Source organism: Pygocentrus nattereri, chromosome 25 (genome assembly GCF_015220715.1).
Source record: "Pygocentrus nattereri isolate fPygNat1 chromosome 25, fPygNat1.pri, whole genome shotgun sequence".
In the NCBI taxonomy this organism is placed as follows: domain Eukaryota; kingdom Metazoa; phylum Chordata; class Actinopteri; order Characiformes; family Serrasalmidae; genus Pygocentrus; species Pygocentrus nattereri.
Window position 1 is genome coordinate 12,313,738 of NC_051235.1, and position 22,612 is coordinate 12,336,349.

The 22,612-nt window shown below is 37.8% G+C and overlaps 1 protein-coding gene across 4 annotated transcripts in view; it reads left to right on the forward strand.

Annotated features, from left to right (window-relative positions):
* The window catches only part of ptpn5 (protein tyrosine phosphatase non-receptor type 5), a 124,823-nt gene that overhangs the window by 68,426 nt on the left and 33,785 nt on the right, over positions 1 to 22,612 (forward strand). For all 4 annotated transcript variants that reach the window (XM_037534703.1, XM_017709546.2, XM_037534704.1 and 1 more), the window contains 3 exons: positions 2,068 to 2,144; positions 13,087 to 13,224; positions 15,920 to 16,030. In XM_037534703.1, the coding sequence (XP_037390600.1) occupies positions 2,068 to 2,144; positions 13,087 to 13,224; positions 15,920 to 16,030 (326 nt within the window). The remainder of the gene's footprint in view (positions 1 to 2,067; positions 2,145 to 13,086; positions 13,225 to 15,919; positions 16,031 to 22,612) is intronic.

Here is a 22,612-nt window from a genome sequence, read left to right on the forward strand (position 1 = left end):
CTGAGCACTGACAGGCTGACCTCCCACTTCTTCAACATCTGCAGCAATGCTGGCAGCATAGGCATGCAGACTACTTCTACAAACATTTGTGAAAGAATGGGTCACTGTTAGGAGCTCAGTAAATTCCTGCTGTACTATGATAGGATGGCACATGTGCAACAAGTCCAGGCATGAAATTTCATTGCCACTAAATATTCCACAGTCAACTGTCAGTGGTATTATAACAAAGTGGAAGTGATTGGGAACAACAGCAACTCCGTAACAACGTAAGCCACGTAAAATGACAGTGCGGGGTCAGCGGATGCTGATGCACATAGTGCGCAGAGGTCGCCAACTTTCTGCAGAGTCAATCACTACAGACCTCCAAACTTCATGTGGTCTTCAGAGTAGCTCAAGAACAGTGCATAGAAAGCTTCATGGAATAGGTTTCCATGGCTGAACAGCTGCATCCAAGCCTTACATCACCAAGCGCATTGCAAACTATCAAATGCAGTGGTGTAAAGCACTACCACTGGACTCTAGAGCAGTGGAAACGTGTTCTCTGGAGTGATGAATCACACTTCTCTATCTGGCAATCTGATGGATGACTCTGGGATTCGTGATTCCCAGGAGAATGGTACTTGTCTGACTACATTGTGCCAAGTGTAAAGTTTGGTGGAGGGGGGATTATGGTGTGGGGTTGTTTCTCAGCCCCTTAGTTCCAGTGAAAGGAACTCTTAATTCTTCTGCATACCAAGACATTTTGGACAATTTCATGCTCCCAACTTTGTAGGAACAGTTTGGGGATGGCCCCTTCCTGTTCCAATATGACTGCGCACCAGTGCATAAAGCAAGGTCCATAAAGACATGGATGAGTGAGTTTGGTGTGGAAGAGTCCTGACCTCAACCTGATACAACACCTTTGGGATGAATTAGAGTGGAGACTGCGAGCCAGGCCTTCTTGTCCAACATCAGTGTCTGACCTCACAAATGTGCTTCTGGAAAAATGGTCAAAAACTCCCATAAACACACACCTAAAACTTGTGGAAAGTCTTCCAAGAATAGTTGAAGTTGTTATAGCTGCAAAGGGTGGTCCAAAGGGTGTGTGTGTGTGTGAAGGCAGATGAGCAAATACTTTTGGCAATATAGAGGGACTCATTCGGCTCATCAGGTTTCCTTTGGGGTTTAGGTCAAGGGACTGGGGTGGCCAAGGCAAAACCTTAAAAAAAAGCTTCCCAGTTTAAGCATGCTGGCTAAGGCAGTCAGCTTTTGATATTATTTTTACTTGTACTTGGAGTCTGTGACACCATGTATGTGAATAAATTGTCCAGGGCATTTGGAAGAAAAACAACACAGTGGGGATAAGATGCTTTTATTCATGGGTATCATGGTGTCCATGCCAAAATCACCTCTGGTGTTTGTTGCCTAAAACCTGTATTTTGGTCTCATCTGATCATAGAACACAGTCCCACTGAAAGATATAGTAATGTCTGGCAAACTGTAGGCGCTTGAGTTTGTTTGTCCTTCACAGCAGAGGCATTCTTCTGGCATATACTTCAAATACATTTTACTCTTAAGAGCTTCTGGGGGTGCCAACAGTAGTGGCACACAGATTCAAGAAACATATTTCTTTCATGACAAGAATTTTTTTGTTCCACTACACTGATATTCTCACAAATTCTTCAGTGATAATAAACTAGCCTACTTTCTTCAAGTCTGACAAATGACACAAAGGTTACACATACTATGCTGACAAAGCATAGTCATAGATTGTAAGGTATTAAAGTGCAGTAGTCTGGACAAACACAGAAGTTACTAAAGTGCCAGTACCTCCTCCTTGTGAACAATCGTAAACATGAGTGATTATTTGAGTTAATCACAAGCTGGGTCCAGGAGGTGCTTTGCATACAACATACACTGTTTTACAAGGAAGAATGTCTTTTAAATAGAGGTATTTTGATTAAATTGGACCCTACATGAAATTACAGTTTGTGCCTTCCAAAACTTTAAAAAAAATTTTTTTTAAATAGAATAAATTAGGTACTACTTAAATGTAATTTTACATAACCTGTCATGTCAATGTTTCAGACACACACAGTAGAGTTTGCCTTCAATCAACAGAGGATGACTTTCTCAGCACTTACATCAATGGCAACTATTTGAAGGTGAGTTTATTAGAATTCTAAGTCAATTTGTTTAGTTTTACTGTAGTGTGTGCATAATGTTAATGGTGAAGTTTTGAACACATTGTGAAAGGATAGAGAATATACATTTAATGAGTGAGGTCACTGTGCTTCATAAGTCAGGGAATGACTATAACAGATTCACACCTGAAAATACCAATCTCATTATTATATAGGAGGGTCATTGGAGGGGCAAAATGTTCCTCATCAGTCAGGAATTGGATACATTTTGGAGTTGCTTCAGATCAGCCACGTTTCCATATATATATATATATATATATAATAAGTTATATACAATAATAAATTATATGCAAATATTTTACCACCACAAACACAAAACAAAGGACCTCATTACCCTTGGATTTGGAGTTGATCAGGTTGTTTAATAGAACAAGAAACAAAATAAGGCATTTTGGTTGTTAGTGTGGTCTGACATATATATCAAATACCTGGGGATTTTTTTTTTCAATCAAAAGGAATCACTAGGAAACAGCCACAGTTAGATATTCCAAAAGAAAAATGGTCCAAATTATTTTCTCTTAACTGGAGAGGTAATGTTTTAGATCCATTTATGGATCCATTTATAGAATAGCAACAGCATTGCTTGTCTTTATGGTCTTGAATCACAATGTTTTCTTGACCTTTTTTTGCCATGTGGCAAAAAAACCTTCTATTCAATAAAGAACATAAATTGTCACTTATCTGTTACAGCAAGATTTAAAATATACTTGTGTTAAGATTTTGCATGAACAAATCTCATATCTTAGTTAAGACCTGTTTGAGCTGAATTAGTTTTACCTTTATTTTTTTTATTATTTTTCAAGTCAGCAAATTACCTTCAAATTACCTACCTATAATTTGTATATTATGTATACTTGAAATGAGATGTAAGGTTTCCTCTCTTATACAATATTGTGTTTTTTTTATTTTTTATTATTTGTCATTTAGCCAGTCAATGTGTTATTGTTCGTAAGTGTGGCACCTGTTGCCAAATGCTAAGGTAAATGTCAGCATGTTTTAATCCAAGCTATTTGGGGTAATTTAGGTAAATTGCATGGATACTTTACAAATCAAATAGTCACATCATGTACAAATCATGTTACCAGACCTCCTCTGGTAAAACTAATCCAGCTTGAATACACGGTTGGGATAGCTACTGAAAATTTAGTAGTGAGCTACTAGCTACTTTCCCAAAATTTGTAGCTAACTACAATTTATCTACCTTTCCAGATAAAATAGTGAATACTTTTTAGCTACTTTTTTGAGAAGTAGTGCACTACGTTTTAGCTACTTTCAAAGCATGATTGTCAGAATGTTTCTCCACCCACACACCATACAAGCCCAACTGACAATGTAAACAAGACACTGCATTTAATTATGTGCCAGCAAGAAAAACAATTGAAAAGCTGCAAATATACAAGTTTATGTAACCAGCAAACTTACACAAACAAAGGCATGATATCTAACCGAAATTTAGACTACATAAAGACAAAGTCAATCAATCCAGGTTTTTTCTAACAAACATAAAAAAATAGCGTATACAACCAAACAATTTTGTGCAAAGCATTGTCAACTGATGAAATAAAACTGCTCCAATTTAAACATTTTAGCAAGACATACAGACATGACATTCAGAGTCCTTTGTTAAAATTCTTATCAGTGACCCAGTTTGGGGTGAGAATAAGGCCTAAATAATCTCTCCACTGCTGCAGAGCTGTTGCGGCTCCACAGCAGAACTAGATTTTTAGGTAAAATAACAATCATCATTTGCTGTAAAATCATTATAACACACAGTTCTAACAGTTTTCTGATGCACAGACTGCTGGTCGCACAGCAATGCAGGCAATGAAAAGGCACAGAGAAAGATTTAAGACAAACATCAGTAATTTGGAGATGAATGGACTTATTTGCTTTTATAATTGCTCAGCTTGATTCCTCATACATTTAATCTGCAACAACTTGCAAAGCTGAAGTTGCTTCTCATTCTCCTGGTGAATGAAAAGCGTCATCAGCCTAGTAAAATATAGGACATTGAGAGACATTTTACAAGAAACTCGCAGAAGTGTCCTTACTTTGTTGCGAGAAAAGCAACAACAGCAGACATAAAGCAGAGCACAGTAAGTCTTTGTTTAAATGGGATAAAATGTTGTGGCTCCTAAGGTGGTTTCATTTTTGTTGAAACGACAAAATGGCTCTGAACATTTCGGTTGCCGACCCCTGAACTAAGCCTACTAGTAAGGTGTGACCCGCGTATGACTGCCATTACTGCTTAAATAGATCTTTAGTAAAGGGTTGTCAACATGCAAATAATTTGTTTGCTTTCAATGTATAGCTCCCACACACTGCTTAAGAAAAATAAAAAAATTCTTAGTGGTGATGTTTCTTGCTTTCTTAGATAAGTCTATCTTGAGCACCAGACTCACTTCAAGTCGCTGCTCAAGGTTTTAGGTCTCACCTCTGCTCAGGTATGACCAGTGCTGGATGAAGTTCACAAATCATGTACTTGAGTTAAAGTAGAGATATCCAAGGTAACGAAGATAAAGTATAGAAAGTAAAAGTACCAAAAGATTAATTATGACTCTAATGTCCTATTACCATTTTTGTCAAAAAAACTCTTGCTTCATTAACACATTTTAGGTCAAAATACTCTGTCACTCTTGGTAAACCAATATTTTAATAGAATGTCATTAATTACTGACGCTGATATCTATGAAAATAATCATAAGCACAAAACACTGAAAGCAAACAATTTCCATTAGGTAGAACCAAGTGGCTCTGAAATAACTTTTTGAGAACAAGCAAAGTTTCTGTTTAAGATGTATTTGCAACTTAGTTACAAGTTTAAGTTTAATAAAAACTTGCTTTAAAAACAGGTTCACAAATGATTTTTCCTTTACTATTGTCATGCGCTCGGATTCTACCACGCAAGACAGGGACTCCATCTCTCAGAATCCTCTGGAGTCCCACATGACTTCCTACTCCCCGCCCCACTCCTGGAGGAGATCACAGTCTCCTGATTAAGGACTTTCACCTGAGGTTGATGTTATGGGACTCTTAGGTTGGACTATTTGTGACTTTGGGCAACTACAACGCAAAGTATTGTTCCGCCGAACCTTACTGAGCGTTTTTTCATGTGCCGTTTTTGCTTTCATGTGCTTAAGACTTCTGTACTGGTTTGATGACTTTTGTTTTTTGCCTTGCCCCTATCTTGGATACCTCTGCCTCTGTCTTTTGGATTTGTACCTTTTTGACTGTAGCCTGGACTGTGACTATGATTCTGTTTTGCCTTTTTGTCGATTGCTGTACTTTCTTCTTCTTCGTCTTTCGGCTGCTCCCTTTAGGGGTCGCCACAGCAGATCATCTGCCTCCATCTTGCCCTATCTACTGCCTCCTCTAGTTTTACACCAACCATCTCCATGTCCACCTTCACTACATCCATAAACCTTCTCTGAGGTCTACCTCTTCTCCTTCTACCCAGCAGCTCCATCTCCAACATTCTTTGACCAATATATCCACTATTCCTCCTCAGCACAAACCATCTCAACCTGGCCTCTCTGGCTTTATCTCCAAACTGCTCCACCTTCACTGTCCCTCTGATCTGCTCATTTCTAATCCTGTCCATCCTTGTCACTCCCAACGAAAATCTCAGCATCTTCATCTCCGCCACCTCCAGCTCAGCCTCCTGTCTTTTAGACAGAGCCACAGTCTCCAAACCATACATCATAGCAGGACGCACTACTGTCTTGTACCTTCCCTTTCACTCTTGCTGCTATCCTTCTGTCACACATCAGCCCTGATACCCATCTCCACCCACTCCATCCTGCCTGCACCCTCTTCTTCACCTCTTTTCTACACTGTCCATTGCTCTGGATGGTTGACCCAAGATATTTGAAGTCATCCCCCTTTACGATCTCTACTTCTTGCATCTTCACCTTTCCACCTGCCTCCCTCTCATTCACACACATGTATTCTGTCTTGTCTCTACTGACCTTCATCCTCTCCTCTCCAATGCAAGCCTCCACCTCCCCAGATTCTCTTCCACCTGCTCTCTATTCTCACCACAAATTACAATGTCATCTGCAAACATTATGGTCCATGGAGCCTCCTGCCTGACCTCATCTGTCAACCTTTCCTTTCCTTCACCACTGCAAACAAGAAGGGGCTCAAAGCTGATCCCTGATGTAACCCTACCTTCACCTTGAAACCATTTGTCACTCCAACTGCACACCTCTCCACTGTCTCACTATCCTCATACATGTCCTGCACCACCCTAACATACTTTTCAGCTACACCTGACTTCCTCATACAGTACCACAGTTCCTCTCTTGGCACCCTATGATATGCCTTCTCTAGATCCACAAAAACACAATGTAGCTCCTTCTGACCTTCTCTGTACTTCTCTACCAACACTCTCAACGCAAAAATTGCATCTGTGGTACTCTTTCTGGGCATAAAACCAAACTGCTGCTCACTGATCTGAACCTCTCGCCTTAGCCTTGCTTCAACAACTCTTTCCCATACCTTCATGGTGTGGCTCATCAACTTTGTACCTCTGTAGTTACTGCAGCTCTGCACATCTCCTTCTCAGTACTTCTCCACTCATCAGGCATCCTCTCACTCTCCAGGATTTTGTTAAACAACCTGGTTAAAAAGTCCACTGCCTTCTTTCCTAAACATCTCCATACCTCCACAGGTATGTCATCTGGACCAACTGCCTTTCCATTCTTCTTCCTTTTTAAAGCTGCCCTCACTTCCACCTTACTAATTCTCTACACTTCCTGATCCACTATCTCTCCCCCCGTTGTCCTGCTCTCTCTCTCGTTTTCCTCATTCATTAGTTCTTCAAAGTACTCCTTTCATCTACTCAACACTCTCTGTTCACTCACTAGTACATTTCCCTCTCTATCCTTTATCGGCCTAACCTGCTGTACATCCTTTCCAGCTCTATCTCTGTGTTTAGCCAAATGATACAAGTCCTTTACTCCTTCTTTACTGTCCAGCCTCTCATTCAGCTCATCATAGGTCTGAGCCTTTGCCTTTTCCACCATTCTTTTCGCTATGCGACTAGCCTCACAGTACTCCTGCCTACTTCCTTCATCTCTCTGGTTATCCCACTTTTTCTTAGCTGCCTTCTTCTTCTGAATACTCTCCTGGACCTCCTCATTCCACCACCAACTTTCCTTGTCTTCTTTCCTCTGACCAGACGAAACACCCAACACATTTTTGCCAGTTTCTCTCACCACCTTAGTTGTAGTTTCCCAGTCCTCAGGTAGCCCCTCACTGCCCCCAAGGGCCTGATTCCTTTACTTTAACATCATTAAAAAACACGCTTATTTCATATCTGCGTTCATCTGCGACTCCTTCACCCTCACAACTATACTGCATCTGTAGGTCTCTGTAAATGTATAAATTAGCCAAAACGAATTTACTCTAAAATAATAAAATTACTATAAATAATTATAGTGTAAATTCAGAAAAAAGAAGCATGCCATATTTCTATATTGTGGTCTATTTACATAAAGTTATGTTAGTTCCATCTAGGTTTAGTTCCATCCATATAGGTTTTAAAATAAAATAAAAAAAAAATGACATTGAACCGTGTGTTTGCACTGGGTCGTTATGGGCAACAGGTCAAAACAAGCTCAACACAAAGTGCATGCTGTGCCCTGATTGGTGTGGTTGCTTCGCGCTTCTTTCATTTTGACATGTTACATTTTTATACACACATAAACCAAAAGGAATGACAGATTTTTCATAATGTAGTGGAGTAAAAAGTAAGATATTTGAATTTGAAATGTTGTGGATTGAAAGTAAAAAGTTGCCCAAAATGGAAAAACTTCAGTAAAGTATAGATACAAGGAAAAAAGTACTTAAGTACAGTAATGAATTACATTTACTTTGTTACTGTCCACCACTGGATATGACAGAGTGTTCACTATATGTTTGATCTCCACATCTGCCAAATTCATCTTCTTGTGCTTTGTGTGCATTGTAGGGCTTATTCGGCTTTGTCATATTTCTGTGTTCTTGCCTGGCTGCATAACTGTCCATATTGTACCTATTGTAACCCTACATCTGTGCCTGTTTCATCTCTTTACATTAGAGGTAGATTTAAGAAGGTGTGGACATCCAGAAGGGCTGAGCTCTCTTTCATTTACAACTATAGTACCATCTTACAGTTGTATGCAACTATTTGGGCACCTGTGACCTAATTTCATATTTTGAAGTAAAAAGAAGTAGTCACAACCTCAGCAGCAAAATGTTTTTAAAACTAATATTTTCTGCAAATGTTAGTGACAGTTGCTTAATAACTTTTTTTAAAAGTCTAATAGAAGCACGTATAAAGGTACTCCCTTTCCTCTAAATCTCTTAAAGCTTAATTAAATCCTTTGGCCTTAAATATCAACAATTCATCAATAATTGTCATTAGCTTAGCTGTCGTTAGCTGATGACAGTTCCAGAGTGTTGTAAATTCTCTTTTCAAACTTTGTGCTAACTCTTAACAACCATTTATTCCCTTGGCATATGTGGAAGCATATCAGTATCAAAATTAAAATGAAAATGTAATTTGTGAAATGGCAAAGTATTTGTATGTTTACATTAAAAACTCATATATAACACAAATGAAGCTCTAAACAAAAATTCAAATTCAATACTTTGATTTTAATTTGCCATTTGGTATACTAGTATTAATTGATTAATATTTTCATTTACTAAATATTTTGGTTATTGATGATTTATGAGTAGCTTTAAATTAAAATGTATTACCAAAAATGTATTACCATTAAAATGTCGTCCCATCAGGGCAGGGCCAGCAGCAGAGCCAACCGTAAGCTACCGATGATTGCTGGTATCTGTGTGTTAGCCAACTGGTAAAACCAGCAGATGGGGTCCTTGTTTGGGAATGTAGTATTAGCTAGCATTAGAAGTGGCTTTTACCTGGCTTAATTCTGCTAAATCTGTACAATTCAGATAGCATATTAGCAGCTGAGCTGATGGCTCAATGGTTTATTGTAACATCACATTTAGACAGGTAGAAAGTGAGTGAAAAGTTTAGGTGCGTAGCCCCTAAGAACATATACACACCGACTCTGAATATATACATATACACAATAATAATAATTAATAATGGGGCAGTCGTGGGCTGGAGGTTAAGGATCCAGCCTTGTGACCGGAAGGTCGCCAGTTCGATCTCTAGAGCCGACAGCACATGACTGAGGTGTCCTTGAGCAAGCTCCCCCCAACTGCTCCCTGGATGCTGTGGATTGGGCTGCCCACCGCTCTGGGCAAGTGTGCTCACTGCCCCCTAGTGTGTGTGTGCTCACTAGAGTGTATGTGGTGTTTCTCTTCACAGATGGGTTAAATGCAGAGGTGAAATTTCTCCGTTGTGGGACTAATAAGGGTCTCTTAATTAATTAATAATAATTATTTAATTTAAAAGCACCTTTCTCGACACTCAAGGACACTGTACAAAATGTACAATCTGCACATATACTAGCCTTCCACTATTCCAATGTACAGTTGTACAATAATACGTTATGAAATAAAACTATGAAATGTGCTGCTGTACACATTCCGTATGTGCAGTTAGTGTGAAGTAGATAATAAATGAGATGCAGGTGCGCAGGGATAAAATGCTGAAATCTTCCAGATTAATGAGATACGGATACAAGATGTACAAGATGGCAATCTGTATGTGTAAGTACAGATTTGCTAGATTGAAGGTGCAGAGGATCAGATAGAGTCTGATGAGATGTGGATGTCCATGGAGATGATTGTGGAAGCAATAATCAGAAAATGGAAGACCTACAAGACCACTGCTAATCTCCCTCGATCAGGGGTTCCACGCAAATTCTCAGCCCGTGGGTTAAAAAACGATCACAAGAACTGTGAGCAAAAAACCCCAGAACCACACGGTGGGACCTAGTGAATAACTTGCAGAAAGCTGGGACCAACAAACAAAGGCTACTGTCAGTAACACACTACGCCGCCAGGGACTCAGATCTTGCAGTGCCAGACGTGTCCCCCTGCTTAACCCAGTACATATCCGGGCGCATCTGAAGTTTGCTAGAGAGCATTTGGATGTTCCGGAAGAGTATTGGGAGAATGTCATGTGGTCAGATGAAACCAAAGTAGAACTGTTTGGTACAAACACAACTCGTGGTGTTTGGAGGAGAGTGAATGCAGAGTTGCATCCAAAGAACACCATACCAACTGTGAAGCATGGGGGTGGCAACATCATGCTTTGGGGCTGTTTCTCTGCAAATGGACCAGGGCGACTGGTCTGTGTACATGAAAGAATGAATGGGGCCATGAATTGTGAGATTTTGAGTGCAAACCTCCTTCCATCAGCAAGGGCATTGAAGATGAAACGTGGCTGGGTGTTTCATAATGACAATGATCCCAAGCACACTGCCAGGGCAACAAAGGAGTGGCTTCGTAAGAAGCATTTCAAGGTCCTGGAGTGGCCTAGCCAGTCTCCAGATCTCAACCCCATAGAAAACCTTTGGAGGGAGTTGAAAATCCATGTTGCCAGCCGACAGCCCCAAAACATCACTGCTCTACAGGAGATCTGCATGGAGGAATGGGTCAACATACCAGCATCGGTGTGTGCCAACCTTGTAAAGACTTACAGAAAACATTTGACCTCTGTCATTGCCAACAAAGAATATATAACAAAGTATTGAGATGAACTTTTGTTATTGACCAAATACTTATTTTCCACCATTATTTGCAAATAAATTCTTTAAAATTCAGACAAGTGTGATTTTCTGAATTTTCTTTCCTCATTTTGTCTCTCATAGTTGAGGTCTACCTATGATGTCAATTACAGGACTCTCTCATCTTTTTAAGTGGGAGAACTTGCACAATTGGTGACTGACTAAATACTTTTTTCCCCACTGTAATTAATAAATATATAAACAAAAATAATCTGTGCATAATATTCAGTGTCCAGTAAACTAGATATTTTAGCTCAGGTGCATGTGATAGTTTTTGAAAAGTAAACACACATTCATTATCCCTATCATAATAAGAGTTTTTCTGTGTTTATAGTATGTACAGTTGCATGTAATTTCTGAACTCTCGAAACTACCTGGACTTCTCCAGGAAGGTCTCCTGATATATTAAATAGAATCCCATTTCCAAAAATGTTGGGACACTCTGCAGAATGTAAATAAAATGCAATGAAATGTAAATCATGTAAACCTTATTTATAAAGGAAATACTACAAAGACAACATAAGAAGTTGAAACCAAGAAATGTTATTATTATTTGTTTTATTTAAACAATATATGGCCATTTTGAATTTTTGATGGCAACAACACCTTCCAAAAAAGTTGAGCTGGAGGATGTTGACCACTGTGTTTTATCACCCATTTAACAGCACTCTAAGCATTTGGGAACTGAGGAGATTTGAAAGTAAAATGTTTTCTCATTCTTTACTGATACAGGATTTCAGGTACTCAACAGTTCGGGGTCTCCGTTGTTGTATTTTTCAATTCATAATGTGCCAGATGTTTTCATGGGTGACATGTCTGGACTGCAGGCAGGCCAATTTAGGCCATAAACTGTTGTTATATGTGCAGAATGTGGTTTGTCATTGTCTTGCTGAAATAAGCAGAACCTTCCTTGAAAAAGATGTCGCCTGGATGGCAGCATATGTTGCCAAAACATGTAAATCGTTCAGCATTTATAGTGCCTTCACAGAAGTCACCCATGCCATGCGCACTAATGTACCCCATACTATCATGAATGCTGGCTTTTGAACTGTGCAGTGATAACAAGCTGAGTGGTCTTTATCCCAGAGGACACAATTAAAGTTCTCAGTTTCAACATTTTATATGTTGTTTAACATTACAAAAGCTATGTTACGTATTATATAGATTTATGTCTAATATTATCTATATTACAGACCAGTGTCTTAGACAGAAATAACATTTCTGAATGCTCAGTTTGCAACAATATATGTTTTTTTTTTTTTGCAAGTTTTGAAAGATTTCAGGTGTCTATTTCCAACGTATTATGCTGGACAATGAAATGCATTTAATAATTACATAAATTATCCTCAGATTCATAGAATATCATTGGCTGTCACACCTAAATACACAATTAGTTAAAAAAATACCTTTTCAACAACATATCTATTATACTAATGAAAGTATACTGGAAAATATAATTGATCTGAAAATATATACTTTTTTTTTTTTAACTTTCACAAGTGGGACCTTCTAGATGGATATACATACAAAGAATTTTTGACTATTTCTTTCATATTTGTAGTGTAATATTAAGCTGATAAACAATAAGCATCATTTTTCTCTTTTTTTCTTGCGTGCATTTACTGACGCTGCCAACAGTTCTGAAGGGCAGTGTGCTTTTACAACGTTATAGATGCCCGTCATTGCAACAGTGTAAACCACTCGTGTTGATGCTCACCAAATGTGCTATGAATTTTTTTTTTTATTAAAACAGATAAGCCCATAAAGAAACACAAACATGATGTCCTTTTGACTGCTGTCGTGTTGTAGTTAAGATAAAATTTAAAGTACACAATACTGTAGTATAGGGTGTCAGCTGTAATTCTTTTTTATTCTATATATTTTTTTTATTATTATTATTCATTTGATTTTGTTATTCCTTGCAGTTTGCTTTTTTGGTGTTCCTGTCCTGGCCCATCCTAACTACATCCCCGACTACATTCCTGGCCAAGTCTCATTTTGGCTCTATCTACCCATTAGTTTCTTCTTTGCTTTATTTGTAGCCCCACCACCATAGTTTGCACTTGTGTCCTATTTACTTTGTATGTATTGAGTCACTTGCTCATTATGTCTGTTGTTTATCTTCTCTTCTTAAAATTACAGTGATGATTTTTTGAGAAGCCTTAATGACGTGTTAACATTTGTTGTTTGTTTGTTTGTGATAGGGCTATGGTGGGAAGGAGAGGGCATACATTGCCACACAGGGTCCAACTGTAAACACAGTAGGAGATTTCTGGAGGATGGTTTGGCAAGAACACTGCCCAATCATTGTCATGATTACAAATCTTGAGGAGAAAAATGAGGTGAGACACACACATTTGGATTAGGTATATATACATAAAACAGACACACACACACACACACACACACCACACACACACCACACACTCAAGTTGCCAAGGTAAATACATGACATCAGATTAGATGATAGGAAGAAGGAATCAGAAAATGTATACAGAAACTCCGCTGTAGCCGGAGCATAGAGGCACATAGTTTAGATCTGATGAAGATTCTTCAACCGTCTTGACAAACTCATGTTAAAATCATCTTCAGCACAGTACCAGAACACCTGGAATAGTACTGCCAATTCAGCATATAGCAAGGCAGTTTATAGTACTCCCAGAACAAGTTAAAAAGCTACTTTCTACACTCCAGGCCAGTCAGCCTTCTCTCTTCAGCTCTTGTTTTGGCTTTGACAGAAGAAGTCATTTCTCTTATAGCACAGTTGCTCAGCCAGTCATCCAGACCACCTCATACCTCATCTGTATTGGCCACACCCCCAAGCCTAATGCCAATACTATGCTTCTGAAGCCAGATAACAGCATTATGTGTTATGTGTATGCTTTTGTCATGCCCTCTCAGTCTTGGCTTCATTCCATCCTTGCTTTACTTGACCTGGGCTGTATCTTGATCCCTCCTTCTCAATTTCAAGATTTGTTTTATCTGCACCTATGGCTTGTTTCTAACTATTTCAATCCCTTGTTTTAGTACAATGCTCAGCTACAATGTAAATGAGGGTTACCCTTAGGTTACTCCTTTGGCTTTCAGAACAGCATAAATAGTCCCTGGTAAGAATTCTACCAGATGCTGGAGACACTGCATTGTACCATGTGCACTGTGCAGTGCCTGCAAGTGGGAAGGCAGCAGACAAACGTTACACCTCATCTCACAAATGCTCAATAGCATTATGATCTGGTGGGCCATGGACACCAGTGAAGCTGTCATGTTCCTGGAACCATTCAATGATTATATGAAAGGATGAACTTACTCCACAATGATATTCAGATCTGAGGGGGATAGACACATACTCATGGTAAAGTATTTTTACTTTAGTAAAATAATGACTGAAGTTCAGAAATTATAGGTCAACAGCAGAAATTTACTACATTAAGCATATTAAACACAAAGAATAATATGCACAGATACTAAAACTAAATGCAAAACAGTAAAAAGCAGATTCTTTTCCCAACAATATACTTGAGCATAAGTTGTTTTTTGTCCACATAATCACCCATCATATCATACTTTTTTACTTTTTACACTGTTCTCAATAAACTCTTAAAATGGTTATACATGACTAGCCGAGTACTCCAGCTATTTGGGTGATGCTAGAGCCAAACAGCTGCTGCCATGTTCAAAGCTACTAAGATTTTGTTCATTTCAAAATCAACTAAAATTATTATTGTATATTGGGTTTCCTGTGGCTCAGACAGTGGTGCTGCTGGTCAGTGGTGCTGCTGGTCTCCAAGTCTCTTATGCCTTTATGAGTGTTGATGGTGGAGAGTAGTTTAATGGCAGCAGCAGGTGTAGAACCCAACTTTGTAGTAATTTATCAATAATGTAATACAATATCTGAATTTTTACAAATAATGTAGTACCTTATTACATGATTGGGAATTTATTACATTTTCAGGCTGACTATATGTAATACCTTATTATATTATTGGAAATATATTATATTTGTGGATCGTTTTTGCTTCAGTTCTATTATATTATGGATGATGGTGACACTTTAAAACAGAGTTACCAAAGGTCGGCTACAGTGCTTTTGTGCTGTACACAGGAATCAACCCAGCCTAGAACGAGAGGAGCATTGAAGAGAGAAAGTCTGAGAAGAGTTCATTTTTCATTTACAACGACCCTCCGCTTTTAATAGTTCATGAAAGACTGGCCCAGCATACAACTATAACTTGCCTAGTCTGGACAAAGTAATAAAGTCTTATGAGAATCAGATGAAAGAAACTATATTTGTGATAGAGAAAAACAGTAAATCAGTCAATTTAGAGCAAAATGCAAGAAGAGGACTTCCAAGCAGTGATGCTTCCATTAATGTAATAAAGTATTACACCTGGTCAACCTGTAATGTTACATTTTCCATTATGACATCATTGAGCAAGTTACATTACAAATTACATTATTGGGTTTTGTTACACTTTTACCAAGTGCAAACCTTTATTACATTTCTTCCCATTATTACATTGTTGGGGAATTATTACATTGTTGGGTTCTACAGCAGAAATAAGAAACACTAAATTAGAACAATGCCATACAACCCTTGTCTCTGGTCATGACTCTGTCCTGGTCTCTGGTTGTGATCATCTTCCTAGTCTAGCTCTACATCATGTATACACAAGCCTTCGTTGCTTGTCTTTGGTTGGATTGTGCCAATAAATCAGCTTTCCTTCAGCTCGCATTCAGTTCCATCAAGTTAATTGAAATCCAAATTTAAACATCAAATGGGCAGCTGGAGGGTTTCTGTGTGAAACTCAAGGCAGTCAATTAAAAACTCTGTAACATAACATTTAGAAAATTGTTTTAGGTGTTCTGAATTAAGTAGCACATTACTTAATCTTAACTGCTTTTAATTTGTATAATTTTATATGAACAGTAATTTGGCATTTGAAAGAGGTCATTTTAAGTGTGTGTGGTAATTTTAAGTGTGTGTGTGTGTGTGTGTGTGTGTGTGTGTGTGTGTGTGTGTGTGTGTGTGTGAGGCAGAAATGCGCAGAATACTGGCCAGAAGACACTGTCATCTGGGAAGGCATTCAGATCACTGTCAAACAAGTTATCCAGGCAGATGACTACAGTTTGAGGATCTTCACTGTGAAGGTGACTCCGTGCAGTTTTTTTCACTGTGTCTATATTGTTAGTAATGGTATGTTAAACATACAGTTTTGTGTATAACTCAGAGACCATTTCATTTGTTTAATTTCCAGTCAAAATAGTAAAATTTACAAACCAAACCAAGAAACTGTTGGTGTTCTCAAACAATGTCCTCAACACCACACAACTTTACATGTGTCAAAATAGGGGTAAACTCACTAAACCCTGAAAAATGTTAAATATATGCTTCCTGTTTTTTCTTGATACCGAAATATGAATAGCAATTACTAAATGGTCAGTAACATAGTGGTAGTAGTGTTAAACCTGCATCTGGAACTTTCAACGGTTTGAATCCCAGGAATGATTGATATACCTGGTTGTTTGGGCAAGGCACTTAACCCCCCAGTGCCCCAGGCAGTGCTGCTCTGCTGGTGAGAATGTGCTGCTCACAATTTTGGATAATGAATATGTTACTTGCTTCACTACAGTTGACAGATAACTGACTAATATTTACATAACTATTCGTATGACAGCTGGATAGGACGTGTCCATTAGTTATGTAAGCCTCCATTCAGTCAAATATTATGCAGTTATACAGTTAGATATCTATTTAGTCATGTTAGCCCAGTATGTTTTATATTTGCGTGCATTTACAAAAGGAGACATACCGTAATACTGGAAAATATCTGAAAATAATTGCTAGACTGGTTTCTCAAACAACAGAGGACATAATTTACCAGAAGCAAAAATTAGCAAAGTAACCGGATACCATTTGCGATCTAACCAGTTTACATTAACTGTACAGCTAAAACAACTTCACAGTTACAAGGGTACATTGCATTATGTTACAAGGGTAACATTAAATTCCACAAGAGTAATAATCTGGCAGGCAATTTTCGGATGCTAACTAGCAGACAACTAGTATACCTTACCTCTCCTGTAATTCAAAAGCCAATTCATCATCACTCCTGAGTCCCTTCAGGTTATGGACCTGTCACCACCTCTGAAAAGCCAAGCCAATGTTGATTCTGGTCTTAGGTCTGTCGCACTCCCTTTTAGCTTACTTGCTTCCTTCAGTTTCATGTTTCTTTGCTTTGACCAAGGGTGAAGCCGGAGGGAGCAACTGGGTCTGTCCTTCTGATGTCTGCAGCAATAATGCTGTGCTTCTTTTCACTAACTTTCAGCACTGTGCAGATTAACACTGTCAGAAACGAGCCACCAGCATTGCAGACAGCTCAGAGTTTTATATGAATATTTCAGGCTTTACAGGGAGGCATACAGCTGCACAAGAACACTGTATTTTAGCAGATTCCTCTGGACTCAGTAATGTAAATCCTTTCAGTTTTAAACAAACAAACCTTACATAGTACAGCTTTAAATAAATAAAGAGTGAAAATGCATAAATGTAAGTATAAATGTAATTGACAGACATTAATTTAATTTGTAACTTTACCATGAAGCATAATTGCCAAGTAATGTAACTTCCATTAAAGAACTCAAATTATAAGCATTAAATTTTGATATTTTTTCCTCACACCAAAGTGATTTTGATTCTGTTAGCTAAAGGAAAAAATACCAGTGCTGATATTCAAAAATACTTAACTGAAGTGAAAGTAGCATTGGTAAATTATTACTTGGGTAAAGGTATCGTAAAAGTTTATATTTCCATTTGATTTTATGTACAAAAGTTCTTTTGTATTTTAAATGTACTTGATTTTAAAAATGATACAGGAAAGTATACAATGCTATGCATAAGTCAGTGACCATCCTTTCTTTTTCTACAATTTATTAATTTTTTTTTAGTGTCAAGAAAAAAAAGCTAAGAACACATTTAAGAGAAAGTGACACAGATGCCTCAACTAATAAATATAACATTTTTCAGTATTTGGTATGTCCACTCTTTGACTCTCACACTCCTTATTCAAGAGGATTATCTCTTAGATATTATATCTGATCTTCTTTATTTAGATTGCACTAAAGTTTGTACTTAAATGCAATTTTGACTGAAAATTAAATGTGTAAACGGCTGCTCTGAACTGATAAATGGTCAGTAAACTGTGATAGCCATGCCAAAATCTTGTTTCTATTATCATTTAACCCAACTGGGTGGAGGTTGAATTTTCCAACAGGATGTTGATCCAAAACACCTAGATCTACAAAAAAATCACTTAGATTCACACACAAATATCCTGGCACTTTATATCTTAACTGGCTTCCCAGGGTTTTTTGGAGAAAAAACTAGCCCATAACATACATACCATATCATAACATACCAACAGATGTTCCACCCAACTTAACAATGGGGATGGGTTTCTTTTCCACTGGACCATCCTTTATGCCAAATTCACCTTAGGTGTGTGGAAAAAGTTCTGTTTTTGATTTGTCTGACTATAGGACCTGGTTCCAATCAAAATAATAGTATCTAGCAAACTCCAAGTGCTTATGTTTGTGGTTCGATTGAAAAAAGTCTCATCTGGTACTCCTTCCAAATACTTTTTGGCATAGAGGTGACATCATATTATAGTTTGAGGACCCCAAAATGGTGCAGTCTTCCTCCTCATTGTGTACTGGGACACTTGTGTCCTCTTCCAAGAAGGTTCACTGCAGCTCAGGTTGTTTTAAATTTCTTAATTATTGCCCCAAAAGTGCTTGTCAGCATTTTCAGGTATGTAGCTATTTTTATAGTCAATGCCTGTTTTATGAAGATCAGCACACTTGCCATTAAATATGTAACCAGCTTTTTAAGTAAATTAGGTTACCTTATATTCAAAACTGAAGTATTAATTTTTTTAAAAGAATTGAAAGAAGTACAATTACTGAGTCAGGAGGAAAAATACTCTAAAATATAGTGTCAGAGCACTGAGCTTTTAAAAGCCTGAAATAGTTATTAAAAGAGGTGTCAGGTCAGATGCATATTAATGTCACACACAGGCCAACAGTCCAGCCCAAGGTTTTGGTTTCAAATGCAGAACCAACATTATATTAATGAAGATATGATGACAATAGTAAATATACCTCTTACATCCTCAGAAGACATGATATTCAATAGGTTTCACATTCATCAGATTCATCCGGTCTGGGAGGGTACGAAGTTGAGTATGTGAGTGGAGTGAAGTGGCAGGCATTTGAGCTCCTTGCTCAAAATCTTCTGTAATCACTCCACTCCAACTGTGCTCCAGGTTTTCTATTTCCCAGTCCTTGCACACTCGCACAAACCAGCTCCATGTTCACTCGATATGTTTAATTTTTATGATACTTCTAATGTCTTAAAAATATGGTCTTGAAATGTCTGCATTTTATGTATTATACAATTTAAGGCCATTAAAAAAAACAACTCTGCACTAGGTAGGCATTTTTGGTAGCTATAGCCTTGAAATGAAGGCCATATCACAAGTGCTGAGGGTAAACTAATGCACATAATTTTGATAAATCATTGGTGCAGCAAACTGGATGACACAAGACTCACATACAACCTCTGCATGGTGTGAGTGGCACAGAATGTGTTGCTTAATTTTGCCGCTTATGTTAATTGGTCAGAGCTTTAACACAGCCTCCATGAGCAGAGCAACAGAGCCTCACAGAATTACAACTGCCCCACATATGCACCATGCAAGAAAATACTGTGAAATGAGCCAAGTAATGAAAATGAAACAGAAAGCTGCATAAAAGTTTTAAATGCACAGATACTTTAATTCATGATCATTATCAAACCAAATATACTCCTGGGCAAAAAAGAGAATATTTGGCAGTTTTTCAACTGTTACAGCTATACATGCTGAATCAAAAAATACTGACTCTTATTTTTGTAAAAGGTTGTCTGCAAATTCACAAACAAAACTTTTACTTTTTAAAGATAATCAAAGGGAAACGCTGTCTCATAAAGTTACTTTATCCATTTGTTGAATGATTTGTTGTGAAGATCATTAAAAACGAAGTGCTTCCATGCTTTTGCTCAGTGTAGTTAACATCCTGTAAAAGATTTGCCATTCACACAGCAAAATGTTCCAGAGGGTGAACAAATGTACCATGATTTTTTTTTTTAATTTAAATTATTTAATTATTTTACTATTTACCCATTTGGAAAATGGGTCTCTGTGGAACTTGCTTACTTTACCATTTCACAGCTGTATGGCCAGAAACATACTTCATGCTAGTACATAAACGCAGACACTTTGAGCTATACGGACATGGTTTCATGCATTGTGGCATTCTAACCCTACATTTACACAGGCAATGATGCAAAGCAGCAGAACTCTTTCATTTTCAGTGAGATTTCCTGTGACAGCAAATGTTGGCAATTTGAAGTGGGTGGATTTAGCAGCACTACAAAGTTAAGCAAAGTTTAACATCATGAAAATTAGAAGTGATGTGGCAATTACCAATCAGAAGTGAGTAGAATGGTATGTGCTTTATCTTCACTGTTGTGAAACGTTATGCTCCCTATTGGGTGCATAGATATTTGTTCCTACTAGAGACAGAGGAATGATGGCGGTGATTGCAGTGACAAAACACGGATTGTTTCACATACTGACTGCATAGACAGTGATGCATTACTATTTATAGGCAATTTTTCTCAAGGAATTACATTTTTATTTAGAGAAGGCATCTGATTTCTGTGCTATGACAACAACTGGAATGTCTACAGGCAATTAGTAATCAGCAATTTGGGCAACAGGAAGAGAAAAGTTGCTGAAAGTATGAACACAAGGTAACTGGATGCCATACCAGTATATCCTATTTTGGTTCCTAGATTTGTTCCTAAAGATGGAGGAGTTTTGTTTTCGCTGCAAATAGATGGCTATTGTAATCACTGATTTTTTCACAGTGATTGCACAGATAGTGATTAGTCCTGCACTTCACAGGGAGTAAACTTCAAGATTTTTGTAATTAACATTTTATTTGCAAACACAGTCAGGTTTGTAGATACAGTTACTTTGGGACATACATACTCATGGTTAACAGTGGACATGATAACGTGAAGGAGGCAGGGGAAAATACATTTCTTGGCCAAAGATGCTAATGTAAAAAACCAGGTGCTTTGTTTTATAATCAAGTACAGATTCCATATTAAAGTATAAAAGGAAGAAAGCAGGAGAGAAGACTAGACGAGCCTTCAATACTTTTTCAAGTTCACGGTGGATCTACTTCCAATAAAATTGTATCTTGTCACAGGACCAAAACGGTGCAAAATGGTGCACCTCTAACCTGTTTACATTTGAAGCAAGGATTTGAACAATCTGAGGAGATCTTTTGGAGGCAAACAGGCATAAGATAAGTCTTATTGATAAAATGAATTTCATGAAGAGATGTTGAGCATACTCTAGGCTCTATGCCTTCCCAAATGAATTTCCAATCATCATCACTTATATTCATGCCCAGATCTCGCTCCCACATACCCCTCAGATAGGGTAGAAAGGATGTACATACACCAGACAATAAGTTATATATTTTGATACAAGTCCTTTCAGGCCACAGTGCCCATCCAGAAGCTCTATCTCAATCAGCTCTATTCTCAGTTTACCTGCTTCTTTTTGAGAAAATGATGTAATTGTAGGTATTTAAAAAAGTCTGATTTTTAAGATTCCCTCCAATCATTACCACACCAACTGAACATATTCTTTATCTGAGCAGCCCAGTGATATATCTGAAAATTAGGTATGCCAGCTCCACCTCTATGTATTGGTTTCATTAAATTTGTAAATTTGATTCTGGGTCTCTTACGATTCCTCATAAACCTGGAGAAAAATTTATTGAGATCTGCAAAAAAGGAAGCGTCTAGATAGCATGGTATAGATTGAAATGGGTAGAAAAATTGTGGAAGAATTTTGATCTTCAAGACATTTATCCTGGAAAAAAATTAAATGGGAAGAGAGCACCAGTTATTAAGTTCTGTCTTAACTGAACTTATAAGTGGGGTATAGTTTTAGCCATGAAGATCTTTTAGTGTTGGACACACAAATATGCCCAGATATTTAAAACCATTTTGCACTAATGTAAGAAAGCAAATTAATTAATTAATTGAATCCATTATATTTATGTTTAGCGGCATTGCTGATGATTTGGGGATGTTTACCTTGTATCCAGAGATGGCCATGTTGGATGAGGCATTCTAAAAGAACATGGATGGAGTGGGTTGGTTTGGACATATATATCAAAATGTCACCAGCATAGAGATATTTTTTGCTCATCCTCTCCCACTAAAATTCCTGAGACATCTTTGTTCATCCTAATCAACTGCAAGATTTTTATTTTTAGTGGAACACTTGTGCTTTGTGGGGAGTAAAACCATGGCAACCATTGGTCAGCCATGTTGTGACTGTTGGAATGACAGTAGACCCCATTTTGATTTGTCCTCTTTTTCCCCCTCTCCTGAGTACTGTTTTAACTACCACAGTAATGTAAGAATACACATTAAATTTGAACAAAAGGACTATGCATTTGCAATGTGCTGGTCAGGCCTTGCCATTTACATTTACATATACTTGCATTGAGTATACTTCTGGCCTACGTACAAGGCTAACATGTTCACGCTGTAGTAATCATGCTGCCACATGACACATGTCCCACCGATGCAGTCATTGTGTGTGT